This window comes from Silurus aristotelis (genome assembly GCF_946808225.1).
Source record: "Silurus aristotelis genome assembly, chromosome: 11".
NCBI lineage: Eukaryota > Metazoa > Chordata > Actinopteri > Siluriformes > Siluridae > Silurus > Silurus aristotelis.
Window position 1 is genome coordinate 28316975 of NC_139584.1, and position 20000 is coordinate 28336974.

Here is a 20000-nt window from a genome sequence, read left to right on the forward strand (position 1 = left end):
CTCAGCCCCGCCCGTGTTCCTTACACACTGCACACGGTGTTCAGCCGTGATAAAATATTCATCATCAATTAGCTCAGAATAGCAAACCGCTTCTTTAATATTTCACACGTTATACAAAGCCTGGATGCTCCAAGCTGCTGAGAAGCACCAAGAGCTGTTAGTGATCAGGTGAATGTCAAGGTCAAGGTCAGAGACACAGCAGTCAAGCCGAAAGGTTAAGTGTTTGTTAAAAGCTGCATTCATGTAGTAGGTTCACTTGTGACTAAATGATGTAGTCAGTTTCCTATCATGCCTTTCTTTTTGCAATATTTTCATATCCATTCGATATTTCTTCCATAATCTGTCTGTCTTTCTTTCTGTTTCATTTATTCGTATTTACACTGATATTACAGACAAAATTCCTATTTATAGATAATATAATTATTTTTTAAATAACAATATATACATATAGAATCATACAGTGTTGAATATAGTATCAATAACATGTAATAACATACTGTACAATATAATATATAATGAAATTTTCTGTTCGCTTTCTGACCATTTTCATTAAAAACATAAATAAATATAAGAGAGGCGAAATCAAAACCTTCAACGCAGCACACCTCCTTTATTTACTCAGATATAAAAATATAAAAAGTCTTAAATCAAGCACCAGAATCCGCCATGATTCTTCTTATTCTTCTTCACTGGCGGTTTGCATTCTTAAGGAGAGCATCCGGCAATTAAAACCGTCCGTGTGGAAACATAGCAAAAGTTCCATTTGGTGTCCTGATGATTTACGTCATTTAAAAACGCCACAATTGCTTTAAAACGTTTACGAGAATGTTTAGTCTTCGCTAATAATAAACATACATTTGCATAAGGCATCAGTATTTGTGTATGCGCATGTTGATTAACTTCACATTCAGAACAGATACAAATTTGTGATTAGGTTGCGGTTTATCGTGATATCGAAAAAATATTTGAATTGAGTGACAGCCTTAAACATTAGTATAATATACACTATAGTAGGGTACAGTATAGAATAGTATAGATAGACTGATATACTGGCATGTATAGTATAGTATGGAGGAAACAGGAAAAAGATTCATGGTGATATTTTGATGTAAAAAAAAACAAAACAAAAAAACACGACCATCTTTATGTGTGGTGTCTCGTCTGAGTGTGGAGTTTTCGAGCTTTGCTATAAGAGGAAACGAATAAAAAAAAGGAAAAGAAACGCTTCACACTTCCTCATTCATTCTGCCATGAAGCTCTGAAGCTCTGAAGCTCGATTCTTTTACAGTTCAGACCTTGTGATAAAAAAAGAACAGCCTTCTCTCATGACTCAAGGCTTTTTTTTTATACTTATATAACTGCACTCTCAGGCCTTGTGAACCGTCATGTGCCAGACGACACGTGAGAAATACAGGAATGAGACGATCTGCAGTTATTTACACCAGACACCGATATGAGCGCTGAGCTAACACCATTCTGTCATGCTGGAAAACTGGCCAAGTGGGCGTGGCCTAATAAGCAGAATTTATTAATGTGTGAAGGGAAAACTCCAAACCCAGTTCCAGACTGCAGAGAAGCTGCTCGTTCGCTCTCGTCAGCATTTCACACGTACCACAGCTACGACGTGAAACCTTGTGATTGGTCGAACGGATGAACACGTTAATCATGACTTCTGCCCCAACAGGTTGATGGATGAGGTCAAACACGAGTCTCTAAGACATGCAGGTGGTGAGTTTGAAAGAGGCAGATGTAGTGGAGAAAGTGATATGGAAACCGCTGTAGAGACCCCTAACGAGAGCAGAAGAGACTCATGACTAAGCCCCACCCATTTTTCCTAGAAAAGGACTGCACTACAATAAAGAAAAATCACTCTGACACCTACAAACTGTAAACACAAGACAAATCATAAGCCGGGAAGTGGATTAATATCCTGTCACTTACACTGAACCTTTTCAAGAGTTTATTGTCCATAAATCTAATTAACCAAAAAAGGAAGTGAAATTGTGTGTGTGTGTGTGTGTGTGTGTGTGTGTGTGTGTGTGTGTGTGTGTGTGTGTGTGTGTGTGTGTGAGAGATGGTCTGGGGGAACTGCCAGTAGAAGTGGAGCTGGCCGAGTGATCAGCCAAACGTGAGAGACACACACACACACACACACACACACACACACACATTTGACCTTAACGCAGTCTAATTCAATTTGTGGATTCTATCTGTCGGACATCCCGATTCAGTATTTCTACTTATTCTGTGTCCGTGTGTGTGCGCGTGTGTGTGTGTGTGTGTGTGTGTGTGTGTGTGTGTGTGTGTGTGTGTGTGTGCGCCTGGTTTTCCAATTCCAAAGCAGTTACTCACCAAACTTCTTTCTCTATTAAGATACAGATCACAACTATTTGTCTTTAATGCACACACAAACACACACACACACACACACACACACACACACACACACACACACAATCTCTTTCTCTCGCTCTCACACATACACACTCTCTCTCTCAAACACAGAGACACACAAAAAGGTCACAACACAGCACCCTGTTTCTCCATCACCTCCCAAGCGCCTTTACCATTGTTCAAATCGTCATGACGACCCTCAAACATTCGTCTTTCCTCCTCGCTTCCTTCCCTCTGCTTATGAGTTTAACAGCTTCATCACTGTGTGTGTGAGTGTGTGTGTGTGTGTGTGTGTGTGTGTGTGTGTCTGTGTGCTTGCTTGCTTGAACTTCTACTCCATTTTATAATCCCTAAAAGAGAACTGCCAGATCTGTCAGTGTGAAACTGAGGTAGTGTGTGTGTGTGTGTGTGTGTGCTTGTGTGTGTGTGTGTGTGTTTTCAAGGCAACGTTCATCTGTTAAACATAAATCACTTCTCTCTTTAAAAACAAAGAGGCTCATCACGAGTTCTGGGGAAACATTTATCAGGTCTTAAGTAGTTCAACTGCTATGTGGGGCGAACTGAAGTGCTTTCAGTAGAGAGAGAGAGAGAGAGAGAGAGAGAGAGAGAGAGAGAGAGAGAGAAGAGAGAGAGAGAGAGAGAGAGAGAGAGAGAGAGAGAGAGAGAGAGAGAGAGGAGAGAGAGAGAGAGAGAGAGAGAGAGAGAGAGAGAGAGAGAGAGAGAGAGAGAGAGAGAGAGAGAGAGAGAGAGAGAGAATATTTGTTTTTATAACCAGGTGTCAATGGATCTGGATCCTATCCCACCAATACTGGGTAACACACTCACGTTCACACTCACTCTCTCTCTCTCACTCTCTCCCATTTTTCCCTGGAGGAAGAAGTAACCAGAGAACCCAGAGGAATCTTTACACAGACATATGAAGCATCATCACTTACCCCATCCCCAGACCCTGCAGCTGTGAAGAGGCAATGCTAACCTCTATGCGTGACCACCACCACCATCACCACCACCACAACCACTATCACCACATCCACCACCATCACCACATCCACCACAACCATAACCAACATCACCACAACAACCACCATCACCACATCCACCACAACCATCACCATATTCACCACCACCATCACCACATCCACCCCAACCAAAACCAACATCACCACAACCATCCCCACATCCACCCCAATCATCATCACCACAATCATCATCACCACAACCAACATCACCACATCCACCACAATAATCATTACCACAACCACCACCACCATCACCATCACATCCACCACCATCACCACCACCACAGATTAAACATGGTTGAACATCAGTTGAGCACCAGCATGGTATCTGATCGCATCTCACCTCTTCCACACTGGTGGATTATAAACCCTGGACCCCCGTGATGATGCTCCACATTTGGTCAGGACCAACACCACATCTCTGACCATTCACATGACAGAACATCGTGTACACACTCGAAGATCACGAGAAGCATCAAACGTGTGCATGGTTTCTTATTCACCAGTGGGGGGGAAACCATGATCGGATCCGAGCAGATCGGATAGTGTTCCAACTCCTTGTATCAGGAAACATCTAAGAGTCTACAAAGCAACATAACGGCCTTCCTAGGATCCTACTGATCCTAACACACACACACACACACACACACACACACACACACACACACACACACACACACACACACACACACACAGGTATTATAAGAAGTATTTTATGTCCACTCACCGGTCACGCGTGCTTTTGTTGTTGTTGGCTGTGTGTGTGTGTGTGTGTGTGTGTGTGTGTGTGTGTGTGTGTGTGTGTGATTCGTGCGCTTCGCGCTTCTCCTGCCTCCTTATCTCCACGCGCCTCTGTGTCTCTCCTTCTTCTCCTAGCGGAACCGAACGCACGTGCAGCGCACTTCCGGCCCGACTGCTATTCCGAACCAAGACACGTGCTTCCGCCCCGCCCGAACCGGCACCGTCCGCACGCACAGTATCAAATATAGATATATATAGATATATATATCCGCCCCGGTGTCGCGCGTGCAGCAGAACAAGACCCGGAGAGGGAGAGTCTTGACGTGGGGACTCGATACCGAATCGGTTCCTTTTTACTTAAACGACTCCTTTTTTTATATATGTATTTATAAACGAACGAGAGAATCGATTCATACGTAACACATCTTAAATAGTTTTGTTATATAAAACATAGCATGAAGTATTCTAATACTTATATATTATAAGTAACACTTATATATTATCATATTATATATAGTTTATTATATAATATAATATTATATATTATAATATATTTTATGTCACGGTATATTTTATTATATTATGTTATGTTATATTTTGTTATGTTGTAATATAGTGCAAACATTTTAGGCAAATGTGAAAAAATGCAAAGAAGTAAGAAGGCTTTCAAACTTAAGTGCTAACAAATTTTTTTTAACAAAGTGGAAAGTAAATAAATAAACAGTGGAGAAATCCAAATCAAATCAATATTTGTTGTCTGCAAAACAGCATCAAATCTTGCACAGTTTTTGAAGGAACTCAGTATGTAGGTTGTTGCAGACATCTCGGAGAACTAACTACAGATCTTCTGGATGAAGACTGCCTTGAGTCTCTTCATGTAATCCCAGACAGACACCATGATGTTGGCTCTGTGAAGGCCAAAACAAAAACATCCAGTTCTTCTTGGTCTATGTATATTATTAACGTTATACAGATGTAATATATGATGAGTTTCCATGATCTGAGAACTCAAAAAGTACTACCAAAATGCAGGGTGAACCTGTGCTTCTGCTAAAGATGATGTATTTGGGCTGTGCAGTTGTGGCTGCAGTGAAAGGAGACTTTTTTCAATTGTGTTCATTGGGTCTTGCTTTAGTAATGCCATTAAATCCATTAAAGTCCACAGTCAGCCACTGGAATAGAACAATTAGGATTTTATTTACAGTTTTTATATACTGTTTGCAGGCTGGAGGCAGTTGTTTCAGTTGAGTGAATCAGTGAATCAGTGACTCCTGATCCGTCTTCAAAGAAGGCGAGCACGAAGACCGACCCCTCCCCCGGGCCTTCTATCCCTCTCACCCTCCCCCGCCCTCTATTGTTTCTCCTCTTATCAGCCAATCAGCGCGCGACTTTGGACACCTCTTTGTTCACCATACCGATATAATTAATGAGGGAATCCCGGCTCAGCCAATCAGCGCGCAGCATAAACGCCCCTGTAATCGCGCCGTCGCATGAATAATTAATGAGGGAATCCCGGAAACAATAGTGAGCTGGCTTTGGCAGTATTCATTTAAATAAATTGTGGGTGCAGCTGATCCAGAAGAAGCGTTTCATCTTATAAAATAGTATAAAAAAAAAAATAGTATATAAAAATTATTACAATCTGTACAATTATAATGGGTAATAAATGGGGACCAAATTTCCCTTACTACCCATTATAAACCATGGATCATGGTTATAGCAGATTGTACATTTGCTATAACTTCTGACTGGAGACGGGATTGTTGCGGAATATTGATTGTAAATAATAGATTTTACATTTATACAGCCTACACGACAAAAGTTGAGACAGATTGACAAACGTGAAGCAACTTGAAGACAGCAGATCGTGGAAAAGTTGGCTGCTAAATCCTCCCACTGATACGTTACTATTACATTAAAATACAGCAACTGTATAAACAGATTTCCTGATCAGCGCTTAACAGTATGTAGAGAATAACCGAGACACACAAAAGTTCAATGTGGAACATTTTTTTATATAATTTCAGGAGCAAAAAGAATAAAACAGTCACTACAATTAGTATTTACGAAGCCTGGTCCAGGAGTAAAGCACGCTCCATCCTCTACTCCATATATTCACTCATATCCATAATATTTATAAAGTATCTCACTAGAACTGTCTTATTTATTATTCTGTGATCAACATCAAACTGGAAGCAATGTTAGAAAAATACATTATGAAAAAAGGTTTTAGCTAACCAACGTAGCTAGCTAGCTATGTATAATGTTTAAATAAAAAGAATTGTAACAAAAGAAATGGTGCGCTTGGCAGCATGGTATTATAATCTTTACCTTTACATTTGTGATCTCTACAAACAAAAATCGTTTGCATGTAAAAACATAAAAATCACGTATAAAAAAGATCAAAAATCAAGAAGAAGAAGAAAAAAAAAAAACATTGAATAAAAGATAAACACTTCAGATAGTACAATAGTATACTCTTCAGATAGACTCTCCTTCAAAATAACTGAAGGGATTTTATCTTTGAATCATACTCCGAGTGACCGTCTTACTCAAAACCACTCACGACCTTCCACGTCTGACCTCAAGGTCAAATCTTAAATCACGTTATTAGAATACGTGATATTATAAATAAAAATTTGAGATCTGCCACAAAAAAAAAAAAAAAATCCGAATAATTTCTCAATCCTTATGACGATCAGACTGCAAGTGTTACCATAGTAACCGCTAAGATCGGAGAGAAAGTGAGGTTTTAGCAGGAAGGTCCGGTCGAGTCGTATTCAGCATTCGAGAACATAAAAAAAAAAAAATAAAAAAAAAAAAGAGAGAAAGAAGAATGGATTTGGGGAACATGGTGCTGAAGAAGTGAGGGAGGGACGCTTGTGGTTTGTTATAATGTACGGTATTACACGAGAAACGGTATATACACGGGGCGACACGTGTTATAGGGTTAACTCCGCCCCTGAGATAACGTGCACTGCAAAAAAAAAAAAAAAAAATACAATAAAAAAATTGTAAAATCCTTTGGAAATGTGAACTCCTGGGAGAGAAAAAAAAAACAGCACATGGTCAGGTGTCCACAAACTTTTGACCATATTGTGTATATAATATTTCTGTGCAGCACTTTTATATTTATTTACGATTAGTATTGAATCAAATACGTAAATTTAACAAAGAGATGATCAGGTTTCAGAAATAAATCAAGAATTTAGAATTTTTGTCTTTTTCTTTTTATTTCCACTTTTTAAATTTGTATTTACCCTAAAAGTAAAACTACTTTTTGGGTGTCACATTTGCATTTTTTTTTTCTTTCCCATAAACAAAATTTATTCAAAAACCTGCGTATGTTGAGTTAAAAGTAAGAAACGGGGTTTACATAACGTCCATTTTTTGTGCGTGTGTGTGTGTGTGCGTTTGAGGTGTCAAGGTGATTTTTTCTAAAAACAGGTTTTGATGGACTGTTTTCTAAGAAAGAAAGAAAAAAATTATGCACGTTATTCCATTTAGTTACACATAAAAAAAATTGTATGTTTGTAATGTTGAAAGATTTACTAATAAATTCAACAATTAAAAAAAAAAAAAAAGTAAAAAAAAAAATAAAAGTAAAATAAGAGCTTGGCAAATTCTTTGTGGTTGTGCTCCCTAATTTTACTCGAAAAAAAAACAAAACTAAAATTGCAGAGGAATTCTTATTTAGTGCAATACGACATCAAAATTGGAATCCTGCAAATCTTTGCTGAAATTTTAAAACATAGTAATATTTACACCTGGACTGCAAACTGACAGATAAAACAAAGTTGTTGTTAAATTCCCCAATTTTTCAGCATCAAATATAAAAACAAACAAAATGCAGCTGATTTTCCTGTCAGGTATTTTATCCTAAAACCCCTTCAGGTATCGCGATATGATATTTGGGTCGTATCGCTCGCCCTTACTGTCGAGTCATGAAATAAATGGTACGTTTCACGGCGCTGATTTTCACGACGGTGTTTTTTTTTGCAGTGATACTTGTGTTTTCAGTACTTCAGCTCATTTCGCCAGACTTGTAGTAAACAGCAGGTTAACTCCTCCGACTCCTGCGCAGAGCCCGGTGACGCCCATAATACTGGCACACAGAGCGGCTGGGGAAATGTAAAAATGTGTGTCTGAGCTGCACCGAGCGAGATTTCACCCGGACGCCTCGGATGTAATAAGCTTCGTTCACATTTTTTTTTTTTTTTTTTTAAGTAAAACAACAACATTGAATTCAAGGATTTCTCCTGAAGTGAACTGTATAGCCAAAAGTATTGGGACACCTGACTTTTCTTCACAAAGTTGAAGGCAGACAATTCTATAGAACGTCCTCTAGAGGCGCCATCATGTGCACAGCACCAGAACAAGATCTGCTTTCCATGGTTTTGGAGTGAAAGATCTCCTGCTATACAGCTCTGATCTCAACCCTACTCAACGTGAATGCTGACTGCACCCCAGGCCTCCTCACCTCACCTTCATCACTACCTATTATAGAAGCAAATTGGAACTAAAATGTGGAATGGAATGCTCAAAAAAAGCACATGGTCAGGTGTCCACTAACTTATCTATATAGTGTATATTGAATTGATATAAAAACAAATCTGCAGCCTGGATTAGAATCAAACTCAGAAAATGAACTCGCTTTGAACGCTGCTCGGGTTCTCCCTCACTGATGCAGCCCAGTGAAACGACGAGTTTATCCATTAGCGTGGAGCAGAGACGAGAGCTTCTGCGAGGGGTGGGAATGACTTTTTGTGACTCATGAAGCACCAATTCGGCTGTAAATGGATCCAGTAAATAAAATCTCTCATATCGCCTGGATTTTTTTCATTTCCTTCTCACCTAACGCTCAGACCAGCATAAATAAATAAATAAATACGCAAAAGCGTACGCGTCTGCGTTGCTGGAAAAAAAAAAAAAAGCGACGTGCTCGTCTCGACTCCTTTCGGAGCATTAGAACGTTAACAAAGCTGCTTTTTTACGAGACTGTTTGTCCGACATGGCAGCACATGCACTGGAATAAAAACAAACAAAAAAACCCAAGCAAAACCCCACGCCAGGTAGAGCCTTGAGGTTTAAAAGCACCGCTTGTATAAAACGGCAACGTGAAATGAGAGAAAGAGAAAAGAGAGACAGTACAGCGAGCACCAAATATAAGTGAATATAACTAGCACTTTTAAACTGACAGATCAGAACTCAAGAGCTTCTGCCACTTTTCTTTTTAGATATTTACAATTTTTTAAGGGAACCTTTTAGAGGGGGGAAAAAATGATGCATCACCCAAAAGCAATCCAACAACATGTTTGGTGTCTGAGATTTTGCTCCTTTTTTTGTCTTTAGACATACTGATGCAACAGTCTCTTCTGAAATACTTTAAATGATGGAGTGATTTCCTGTTACTCTACATGGACAAAAGTATTGGGACACCATTACAATGATGGAACATCTCCTTAAAGAGTATATGCTTTCCATGGGATGGAGTGGAAGATCTCCTGCTATCCTCCATCCCAACAGTATGAATGTGAACGCTCACTCGACCTGAGTCCTCCTCACCTCACCTACATCAGTACCTAACTTTAACTTTTTTGTGAATAAATCTTCACATAGATCTCCACAAAATCTAGTGGAACATCTGTCCAGAAGAGTGGAGTTTATTATAAGAGCAAATGTGGAATGGGATGTTCAGAAAGGAGCACATAGAAATGCTCAAGTGTCCGCAAACATTTGTCCATATGCTGTAGCTATAAACACAAAAGGATCATCACGCTGGACAGTTCTTGGTGATCATGAACTTCGTTCCCTAGGCCGTTTAAAAAATGACAGCATTGTTTTATTAGGAGCTGTTTTAAGAAATATTTGTACTTTTACATAATTTTTTTAATTTAACTGCAACAGCAGTTAAAGGCCTTGTTTAAGGGCCCAGCAAGTGGTAGCATGGTGGGGCTGGGATTTCAACTCAGGACCTTCCATTCCAACTACCAATGCATCAAGCGAGTTCAGCAGGAACATCCAAATGATGATGCGATAAAGAGTAAACAGATTGAAAAAGCATGATTGCATTTCAGTGTAGCGCGACTGCAACACGGTGATGACTGTAAGCCAGATTACTACACAAAGGAGTAAACGTCCAGACACAAAATACATGGTTTTTTCCCCCCGATAAAAAGTTTCCTTTCAGGCTCTGCTTCACATGTCCTGTCTTCCAAACACAGAAAAAAAACGATTTGAACGAATGAAAGGTTCAGCGGAGAGACGATGCGCCATGAGGGTTTCAAGTCGATGGAAATGTAAGTGTCTGGACAGTCCAGCGAGGGTTATAAGACTGAAGAAAGGAATCGGATCAGAAGTGTGTTTTTTTCTTGCATAATCAAGTGCGAAACAGAATTAACGATGTGTGCTGCGTGAACACTAATACGGGCTATATATATATATATATATATATATATATATATATATATATATATATATATATATATATTCGAAGCATTTCTCAGTGCAGTGCAGGTTTGCTCAGAAAATAAAGAACGAGTAATTTTTCTGTCAAACAGTCTAATAGCGTCGCCCCCTGGTGGAATGTTTCCAGGACTTCCACATGTTGGAACACTCCAGTAGTGTCCAGTCACGCGATAGGTGTTGTCCAAGATCAAAATTGTGTAGACATCGTCTAACCCGAAACACACACACACACGCAGACACACACACACACACACACGCTCAACGAGGGCTTTGAGAACAGCGTGATGAACAGAGCAGCTCCACGCTACACTCTGCTTTCTCCTGCCTCCGTTCTTACAGCCACGCCCTCCTCTTCCCGCATGCTGCCCCGCCCCCGACAGGCTCCACCCAGTCTGTTCCACTGGTAGCCGGCAAACGTGGGGCTGATGGGTAGGTACTGGAAGATGCGGTGGCGCCGCAGGAAGTCCATGCCAAACGGCAAGTCATAGGATCGCATCCCTTTTAGTTCAGAGGCACCCGAACAGGAGCCACGCTTTAGCTTACGGATCCCGCGCTCCTCCGGAGTGCCTACACACACACACACACACACACACACACACACACACACACACACACACACACACACACACACACACACACACACACGTACACGATCAATTCGATTCATGCCACACACCAAGGAGGAAAAAATGGCTACACTGCACACACAAACACTCACCAGGAATAGTGTTGTCCAGAATGAATGCCACAGATCCGCCCACGAACATGGCTGTGGTGAGGAGAACATTCAGCACCTGGTCGATCTCCACAATTCCTGTTCACAAGACAGAAAGGAGCCACACAACTCCACATTGACACAATTAAGACATCAGAACGTGTGTGTGTGTGTGTGTGTGTGAGGCGTGTCTTTGTGTGTGCCCACCGGTGACGAGAGGGTTTCCCCTGAGGTAGTTGGGGAGGACCAGCCCGAAGAAGATCGAGAAGCCAAGGACGAATAGGTTGCGTGAGGAGTTGAGATCGATGAACTGCAAGTTGGACAAACCCACGGCCGTGATCATGCCGAAGAGCGTGCAGAACAGAGCGCCGAGCACGGGGTCCGGGAGGGACGCGAACAGTGCGCTGAACTTTCCCACGGTGCCGAGCAGCAGCATAAGCAACGCGCCGTACTGTATCACCCTCCTACTGCCCACCTGCACCACACACACACACACACACACATACACACACACGTCATCCAATCACAAACACCCTCTATTCAGAACCATTTATTTCCCATCTCATTGTAGAGCATAGATACCTTTGTGATCCCCAAAACACCGATGTTTGGACTGGAAGATGTGGAGCCGTTTCCTGTGCCGAACAAACCGTCGAGTACACAGGACAGGCCTTCGACAAAAATCCCCCTGAAACGGAAAAAAAAGAGTGGAAAAAAAAAGCATATGAAATTAAATGTCTTAGCGTAAAAAAATAATGAAATTTTAAAATTTAATTAATTAATTTAATTAATTTAAATAAAATTAATGAAATAAATAGTAGCAGTAAAAAAAACGTACAGTCTAAAGACATTGGTGTGTGTGTGTGTGTGTGTTGTACCTGTTAATAGCATGTACAGGAGGAGGCGGGGCGCAGGACAGCCGCGCACAGGCGTAATAATCTCCGATAGACTCAATGATGCTGGCGACCACCGCGCTCATCATCCCGATCACCCCGGCTGTGGTTACCGTCGGCAACCCCCACTGAACTACAAGGGGAAAGCATGTGCGCACACAAAAAAGGAATAAACAAATATCCATTCACTGTTGATGTTTACTGTTTATTTTTGGAATTTACTGTACGATTTAACCCTAAACACACACTCACATGGGTAGGGAACCTTAAACCAGGGCGCGGCTGCCAGGATGCCCTGCCTGGCGTCTGTGCGTGCGTAGTAACCATACTGATCCTTCTGTGGAGGAAACACGTCTGTCACGGTGAAGATGAAACACAGAAACCAGGAGACCAGGATCGCCATGATGATCTACAGAAACAGATAAATAAAAAGAGCATAGAACAAATCACACTCTTACACACTAGCACAGTCATTACCACAGACACTGTCCAAGGTGCTGATCCAAAAAGTAAATCAACCCATGACCAACCCTTCTGACCAATCAGAATCCAGAATGCTGCACTGAATACATGTCTAAGCAGGTAATGGAAATAAAATTGGTTGGCACATGTGTGACCCTCCTCATGTGCCAGAAAAGCTCATCAAACGCTCTGGCGTCGCCCATCTGGTGCCTCCGGGCTGCTTATGACTACCATAATCCTGTAACCAGACACTGGATGGAGCTCGTTCACGATGGGGAAAATGCATCTGGGCTGTCAGGCAGCTGATCTGCGTGTTAATTTTTTCGTTTATTTACGCTTGCACAATTATTCTTGCTTCCCGCCCACACCATCATAATCATCATTAAACACACTCTCACTGAGCTTAATAATGAAATGAAGCTATTTTAAATATATGTATCTTCATCAATGTGTGATTTGAGTACATTAATCTGATCTGCTTTGAGTAAACGGGTCCCGTACACCAAATACGCCTCTTCAAGAAATTTGAAACAGCAAAATATATATACAAATAATATACAGTATACAATCTGACATTCTGTCAATCACTGGGTCACTAAATGTGTGTGTGTGTGTGTGTGTGTGTGTGTGTGTGTGTATATAAAGCAGGAGGACTCACAGGGAACATCTTGAAAAGCTGGAGGCGGTAGGAGGTCCAGCCTTTTTTAGCTTTGTAGATGGGAAGTGGCAGCTGCACGTTGCGAGCGTACTGAGAAAACAGCAGCACCAGAAAGATAGTACTAAAGCGGAAAGAAAACACACACACACACACACACACACATTTAGAAAACACACTAATCTCCTAAATCTGCCTTTTAGGATTTTCTGCAACATTTTATTTCCGCCACGAATGACAGTATCAGTAAACGCAAATCACGTTCTGCTGTAGCTCTGTCAAATTCTCAATTCTGATTGGTCGGCAGGATTGAGACGCTCCAAACAGTTCTAATCATAAAAGATGAAAAAAAAAAAAAATAAAGTTTTTTTAAATCTAATGTTTTGCTAGCTAGCAAAAATAAGCATGGAAGAGTTAAAAATGCCATGCCAATTTTTTTTGCAAGCTGTCGTAACCGTTATACAAAGTCTGTATTACCTTCTGGATCTCCCTTTTAGTGATGCTGCCATAAGTACATTGCCCCGAGTACCTACTTGCACCCTGATCCCACTGTAGATGCCGACCGATTCATTCGATTTGCCGATTAATCGGCACCGATAGTTTGCTGGAAATATCCGGGTTGCGTCTGTGGCCAGAGCGGCTAAGGCTGTCCACTGTCATTACACAGGGCGAGAGCGGCCTCTAGAGGCGAATCACTGATGCGACATGCTGTTTGGGGTCTTTTTTATTCATTTTGTTCAGTTTGAATTCATGTCTTGTATTTTCCTTGTTATTTCAGCACATTTTCATGATTAAGTACTGTGCTTTATTATTTTTTTTAACATAAGGTTTGGTTTTTATCCAGTATCCATTTTAAAAACTATTGGTTGATTAATTAGTTATCTGGAAGCACGGTGCAACCCAGCTATCGGTAAAATCCACTATCGGTCGACCCATATTGAACTTTGAGGATGGATTTGTACTGTCAAAACATCAACAGTTCTGCATTTAAGCGTCTGTTACTGGACAGCAAACCTCAACAATGATGGAATGAAAATGAATGGATATTTGGTTCTCTTTTGAGTCCTCTTTTGGTTCCTCTCAAGGTTTCTTAAACCAACCAAGTTTTTTCTTGCCTTTCCTTGCCCTGGCTCACTCTTTGGGGACAAACGTATAGGCACTAAGATATAAATGCCCAATTTATGACCTATTAAATGTCTACTTTGGGACAGAACACTATAAAAATAAAATTGAATTACGGAAGGAGTCTCCAGTGTGAGCATCGCGCAACGAGTCACAATTTTTAAAATCGAGACACATTTTTCCTGTTTTATTCATTTTTATATAAAACAAAGGCGAGCGTACAGACGTCTCACTTCTGTAATATAAAATGTTACAAACTAGAAACAGAAAAACATAAATCGTGGATAGAAATGAAACACTTTGGAATGTGGCGTGAAAGCGGAAACCTATAAGTAAATAAGAGTACCAGCATGTCCTCGGGTGTGTTTTTCCATCCATATGATACAGTGTGGGAATGTACATGCGATACTCACAGCATAGCGATGCCCCAGTGCTTGCCCGCCCTCTCCCCCGCTGCCTGGAAGCCAGACAGGCCGATGAGGGCCACAGTGGGCGTGATGGTGAGAGGCCCTATGTACTTCAGCAACAATCCCGGGAGACCCAGCGCCCCCACACACACCTCCACCAGAGAGGACACGATTATTGCCCCCTGAATCTGGGGGTAAAAAGGCAAAGAGAGGTGGAAAGAAAAGTGAGATGTGCTCTGACCTCAGTGTGTACACAGTGAGCAAATTGTATTCGAGAGAGTGGAAGAGGTTGGAAGATGAGAGCGGAGAGACGTGAAGGAAGACTAGGATGGAGGGATCATTGATTACGGCCGCCTCCAGACTCTTTTATGAGCGGCGTAATCGAATGCAAACCGACTCGTGGGAAAGCCCGTTTCGCCACGGAATCCAAACACGGTTAGAAAATCCGGTTGTGAAGCCCCTCGACATGCAGAGAAAGCTTTTAATGGAGCAGTACCTTGCGAAAGAGCAGAAGAACGAAAGCACGGGGCTTTAAAGCTCTAACCTGCGTTTCATCGGGTTTGCTGAAACCATTTTACGTGAGAGATAAAAAATAAAAAAAAGACAATGCGAAAGGGTGGGGGGGGGGCGGCGGTGGTGGGACAGGTGCTAGAGTTTAAAGAAATAAATATAGATCTAGAGTGAGACAGACAAAGAAAGAGACACCCGGACTAAAAGAAAGAACATGAAAGAAAAAGAGGAGAACCGGGACTAACAAAGGATGGAAGGACGCTACAAAGTGTGTGTCTGTGTGTGTGTGTGTCTCTGTGTAAGCAGTATGGAGGTTAAGATTTGGCGATTCGCATGGGTGCATCGGAATAAAAGTGCGATGATGATGTACCAAAAATAAATAAATAAATAAACTATCAGTACCATATGCTGGATGATAAAGACATGTTATCCTGTAGTTCCTGTATTACTATTTAACCTTAAAGCAGACTCGTCTCACCTCTCGTATCCTGGGGTACCAGATGTGCTCTGTGTGCAGGAGTTCGGTTCCGTTTACCATAGGAATATCTACAAAAGGGAAGGATTTGTAAGAACAGACTGTAGGAATTGTCTGGTGTGTGTGTCATGTATAGATGAAATACCTGTTGTGTTACACTTCCATTTGTCTAATGAAAGTATGGCTCGGGCTGGGGCGAGGAATGCAAAAGCACTGGCTTGGAATAATGGAAGTCTACAAAAGGGGAAACACACACACACACACACACACACATACACATACACATACACATACACACACACACAGTGAAAAAGACATTATATAACCAAAGACACCAGCAGGAACACTACAAATTATCTACAACATTAATGAACCACTGTTGCAGTAGCCCATCATGATCACTAGATGTCTCTAAAAGCAAGCTCATGTTTCAACACCATTATAACCTGATGAAATCTTGTGATGAGTTTCATCAAAGCCATTTAAAACACATGCTATTCAAAAGAAGGGTGTGGGTTCGAAGCCCAAAAAAGTCCCAGTGTCACTGCATTTAAAAAATTTGATATAAAGCGCATTTATCTCTGAGATCGGGATGATTAAACTGAATCAGGGATGGACACTGTGTGTGTGTGTGCACAGCTGTACACACTTTGCTTCCCAAGAACAGGGAGAACAAGGAAGAGTGGCATCTCGGGGCATTAACCTCACTAAGAACGGTGAGTCACCAAATAATCCCATCTGCTCTCTCATTTCCTGTTTTGTTTTTTTTCGCTGCACTTCGGTTATGTATTGCACGCACGCGCACGCACACACACATGCACGCACACACACACACACACACACACACGTCAGCCGAGGTCATGCATGCTTTCCACACTACCAAGGGCCCCGTAAGCCTGACAGAACAATGAATGGAAACGGAATGAAAAACTCCATTGTGCTTTTCTCAGTGTGTGTTTAAAACTATTGGCACCCTTTGATTAGGCTGCTTTTACCTCGCCCTATATTTAGGGGATCAGTCATTGTACTCAACACTTTCACTGTTCTGCTGTGGGTCTGAACTTGTGCGGGAGGAAAGTTTTCAGCGCCTCTCCTTCGGCACAAAACACACTGCCTTGTCTGTTATGAAATCGGTTTGACCTTGAGGTGGACGGGAGGTGCAGCTGAGATACAGAGGGTTTGTGTAAACATTATAATTATATGAGACAGAGACAGAGAGAGAGAGAGACAGAGAGAGAGAGAGACACACAGAGAGAGACCAGACAGCCTTCATCTCAGTGTCACAGGAAAAAAAAAGAAATCAAAAGCCATAACCAACAACTAATTATCAAAAGGAAAGATAGAAAGAGACAATGGGGGAGAGAGAGAGAACAAGAAAGAGAAAGTTAAAAGAAGGTTAAAGACGAAATATGGAAATAAGAAAAAAAATAGTTCATCAGAGAGAAACAAACAAAAGAAAGAAAAAAGGAATAAAATAAAAAGACAAACAGAGAAGAGAATCAGACCAAAAAAAAAGATGTGGAAAAAAGAGAAAACGGGACAAAGAGAAAATATAGACAGATCATTAGCGCGAGAGAGAGCAAAAGTGAGAGAGAGCAAGAGTGAGAAAAAGAGAACCATGACTGACAAAGAAAGTGGAAGAGAAAACGTTAATGTATGAGCAGGTGTTAATTTATTTTTATCCTTCATTTTCTCACCTTCACACTGTTTATTTATTCCTATTAAATCTCTTGCTTTCTCTCTCTCTCTCTCTCTCCATCCTGTCCTTTATTACCCTCTCTGTGTTCGGGTCAGAACCCTGAAGAAATGCACTGATATTTGCTGCAGCTTTACTGGCAAAAGTAAAACACACACACACACGCACACACGCACCGGCAGCCGATGGTAGTCTGTAGTAGTGTGGTGATGCCCACACAGAAAAATATGGTGCCGATCAGCTGACTCGTAGCCCATTGGTCGAATCCCACACACATGGCCTCGGCCAGCAGGAAGGGAACAGCGATCGTCCCACTGAAGCATGTAAGGTAGTGCTGTGAATACACACACACACACACACACACACACACACACACACACACACACACACACACACACACACACACACACACACACACACACACACACACACAAAATTACAGGTCAGTGTGTTTGATCATGTTAAACTACAGAGTAAAGAACGCATGTTTACTGAAATTTGCCGTGAGATTAGAACAGTGAGATAAGCAGCAGTATTTAAAGGTGGGATGTAAGTGCAGTCTTCAAGTGAGTCAACAGACGGTCAATAGACACTCTAGAGTGTCCGAGCGAACCAAGAGTGTCCGAGTGAGTCAATGGAGTGTCTGAGTGGGTGAGTCAAGAGCATCCGAGTAAATCATAAGTGTCAGAGTAAAAGAGGTGTGTCCGCATAAATTAATAGTGTCCGAATAAATCAAGAGCGTTCAAGTAATTGAAGTGTGTCCGATTGAATCAAAACCATGTCCGAGTAAATGAAGTGTGTCTGAGTAAATCAAGAGCGTCCGAATGAATGTGCTGGTCCCTTTGGTGAAATCATGTATAGAGTCAGTGTCTAAGTGCCTTCTTCAAGTTTACAAATGAGTCAACGAAATGTGTGTACGAGTCAATTAAGATCCATTTGTATCATGTAGTATGTGTGTGTGAGGTCACTGTTTGTGTACCTGTAAACCCAGGAAGATGCACAGATACCAGGGCGGTGTGTCTTCTATGGTGTAGATCATGTCCAGTCTCCTGGCGTCCTCACCATCTGTGCTGTCCACCGTCTCCGATAACGAGCTCTGCCAAGGAGGAAACACACGAACGCTCAAAGCCATTTCTATAGTGAAAGTTTTCCAGCTTTAGCACAAGATTACTGTGTTTTCGGGGGGTTGATTATAAGTTAGTGCACACACACACACACACACACACACACACACACACACACACACACACACACACACACACACACACACACACACACACACACACACACACACACACACACACACACACACACACACCAAAGAGTAAGGCAAACATGTAAAAGGAAAAAAAATTAAAATGAGTGCTTAATCTGAAACATTTACATCAGAAGATATGTACATTTATATCATTTACATCTTTATACATTATAACATTTATATTATATTCGTAAATATAATAAAGAAAAAAAGCACAGCTGAGTGCAAAAGGTTGTATTCTCAGAGTTTCAGGGATTAAATTTGGCCTACAGAGAACAAAATAAAAATTGTTTTTTATATAATAATATTTGTGGTTTAATTGTCAATAATAATATTTTAGGACATGATAATAATAAGGGAGAAAAAACTCTGAAACTAAAAACAAGTTGAACTAAAACATTCATTTTGTGTTTACGTGCTGTACAGTCTTCAGATCATGGTGATCTGATTAGGGGAACTCTGTATATATATAAAAATGTTCTATAATGTTCAATGCTTCTCTCTCTGATGGAACAAGAATCCCTCGTGTTTGATGTTTAATAACGGAGAGAAATCGGAGAACGAGGTTAAAGGGTGGAGGAATCTAAAACCTCCTCCAATCGTGTGAGCCGCCTTTATCTGCATCCCTCCTGCACGTGTTAGGAAAAGTGCACAGTCATGATGAGTAAGAAGCAAGCGGTGAGAGACTGGAGGCCAAAGAAGACGAGAGAGATGTATTACAGGAGCAAAAAAAAAAAAACCTTAAGAGGTTTTCATTACTAAGACAGATAAATGAGAGAAAGAGAAAGAGAGAGAGAGCAATGAATGATATCGAAACAAAGAAAAAATAAGAGACTCACATGCAGGTGAGAGAAACTTTATATAAAAAAAAAAGGGAGGGAGAAATTTTTTTTACTTGCATATGGAATGTCTGAAAAACAGAAGGTAATCATAACAAGAGATAAAGAGAGATGAAATACAGGAAATTGCATAGGCAAGAAAAAGACAGATGAGAGAAAGAGAGAGACGGACAGATAGATAGAGGTAGAGAAAAAAAGACAAACAGATGCACAGAGAGGCAGACAGTGAAAAACAGTAAGAAAGAGAAAGAAAGAAAAGAAACAACAACAAAAAAAAGAGCGATAGAGGGAGACAGACAGACAGACAGAAACAAACAAAAAGGAAAAACGAGAGAGAGAGAGAGAG

At 41.0% G+C, this 20000-nt stretch overlaps 2 protein-coding genes across 5 annotated transcripts in view; both read right to left on the minus strand.

The window, feature by feature from the left end:
• rassf2a (Ras association domain family member 2a) overlaps positions 1–4486 on the minus strand; it is a 13195-nt gene extending 8709 nt beyond the window's left edge. Inside the window, exons 1-2 of one of the 2 annotated variants that reach the window (XM_083554150.1) lie at positions 4200–4486; positions 4141–4169 (exon numbers count right to left, since the gene is read on the minus strand). The gene's annotated coding sequence lies outside the window, so the exon portion shown is untranslated. Of the gene's footprint in view, positions 1–4140 lie in introns of both variants that reach the window. The other variant, XM_083554149.1, reaches the window with a different exon arrangement.
• Positions 4487–10338: 5852 nt separating this feature from the next.
• Positions 10339–20000, minus strand: part of slc23a2 (solute carrier family 23 member 2) — a 22783-nt gene continuing 13121 nt past the window's right edge. For all 3 annotated transcript variants that reach the window (XM_083554172.1, XM_083554173.1, XM_083554171.1), the window contains exons 4-15: positions 18537–18653; positions 17734–17891; positions 16007–16095; positions 15865–15932; positions 14883–15064; positions 13351–13471; positions 12483–12639; positions 12216–12363; positions 11920–12025; positions 11545–11812; positions 11341–11436; positions 10339–11189 (exon numbers count right to left, since the gene is read on the minus strand). In XM_083554172.1, coding sequence (XP_083410298.1) covers positions 10927–11189; positions 11341–11436; positions 11545–11812; positions 11920–12025; positions 12216–12363; positions 12483–12639; positions 13351–13471; positions 14883–15064; positions 15865–15932; positions 16007–16095; positions 17734–17891; positions 18537–18653 — 1773 coding nt within the window. In that variant the 3' untranslated portion in view covers positions 10339–10926. The remainder of the gene's footprint in view (positions 11190–11340; positions 11437–11544; positions 11813–11919; positions 12026–12215; positions 12364–12482; positions 12640–13350; positions 13472–14882; positions 15065–15864; positions 15933–16006; positions 16096–17733; positions 17892–18536; positions 18654–20000) is intronic.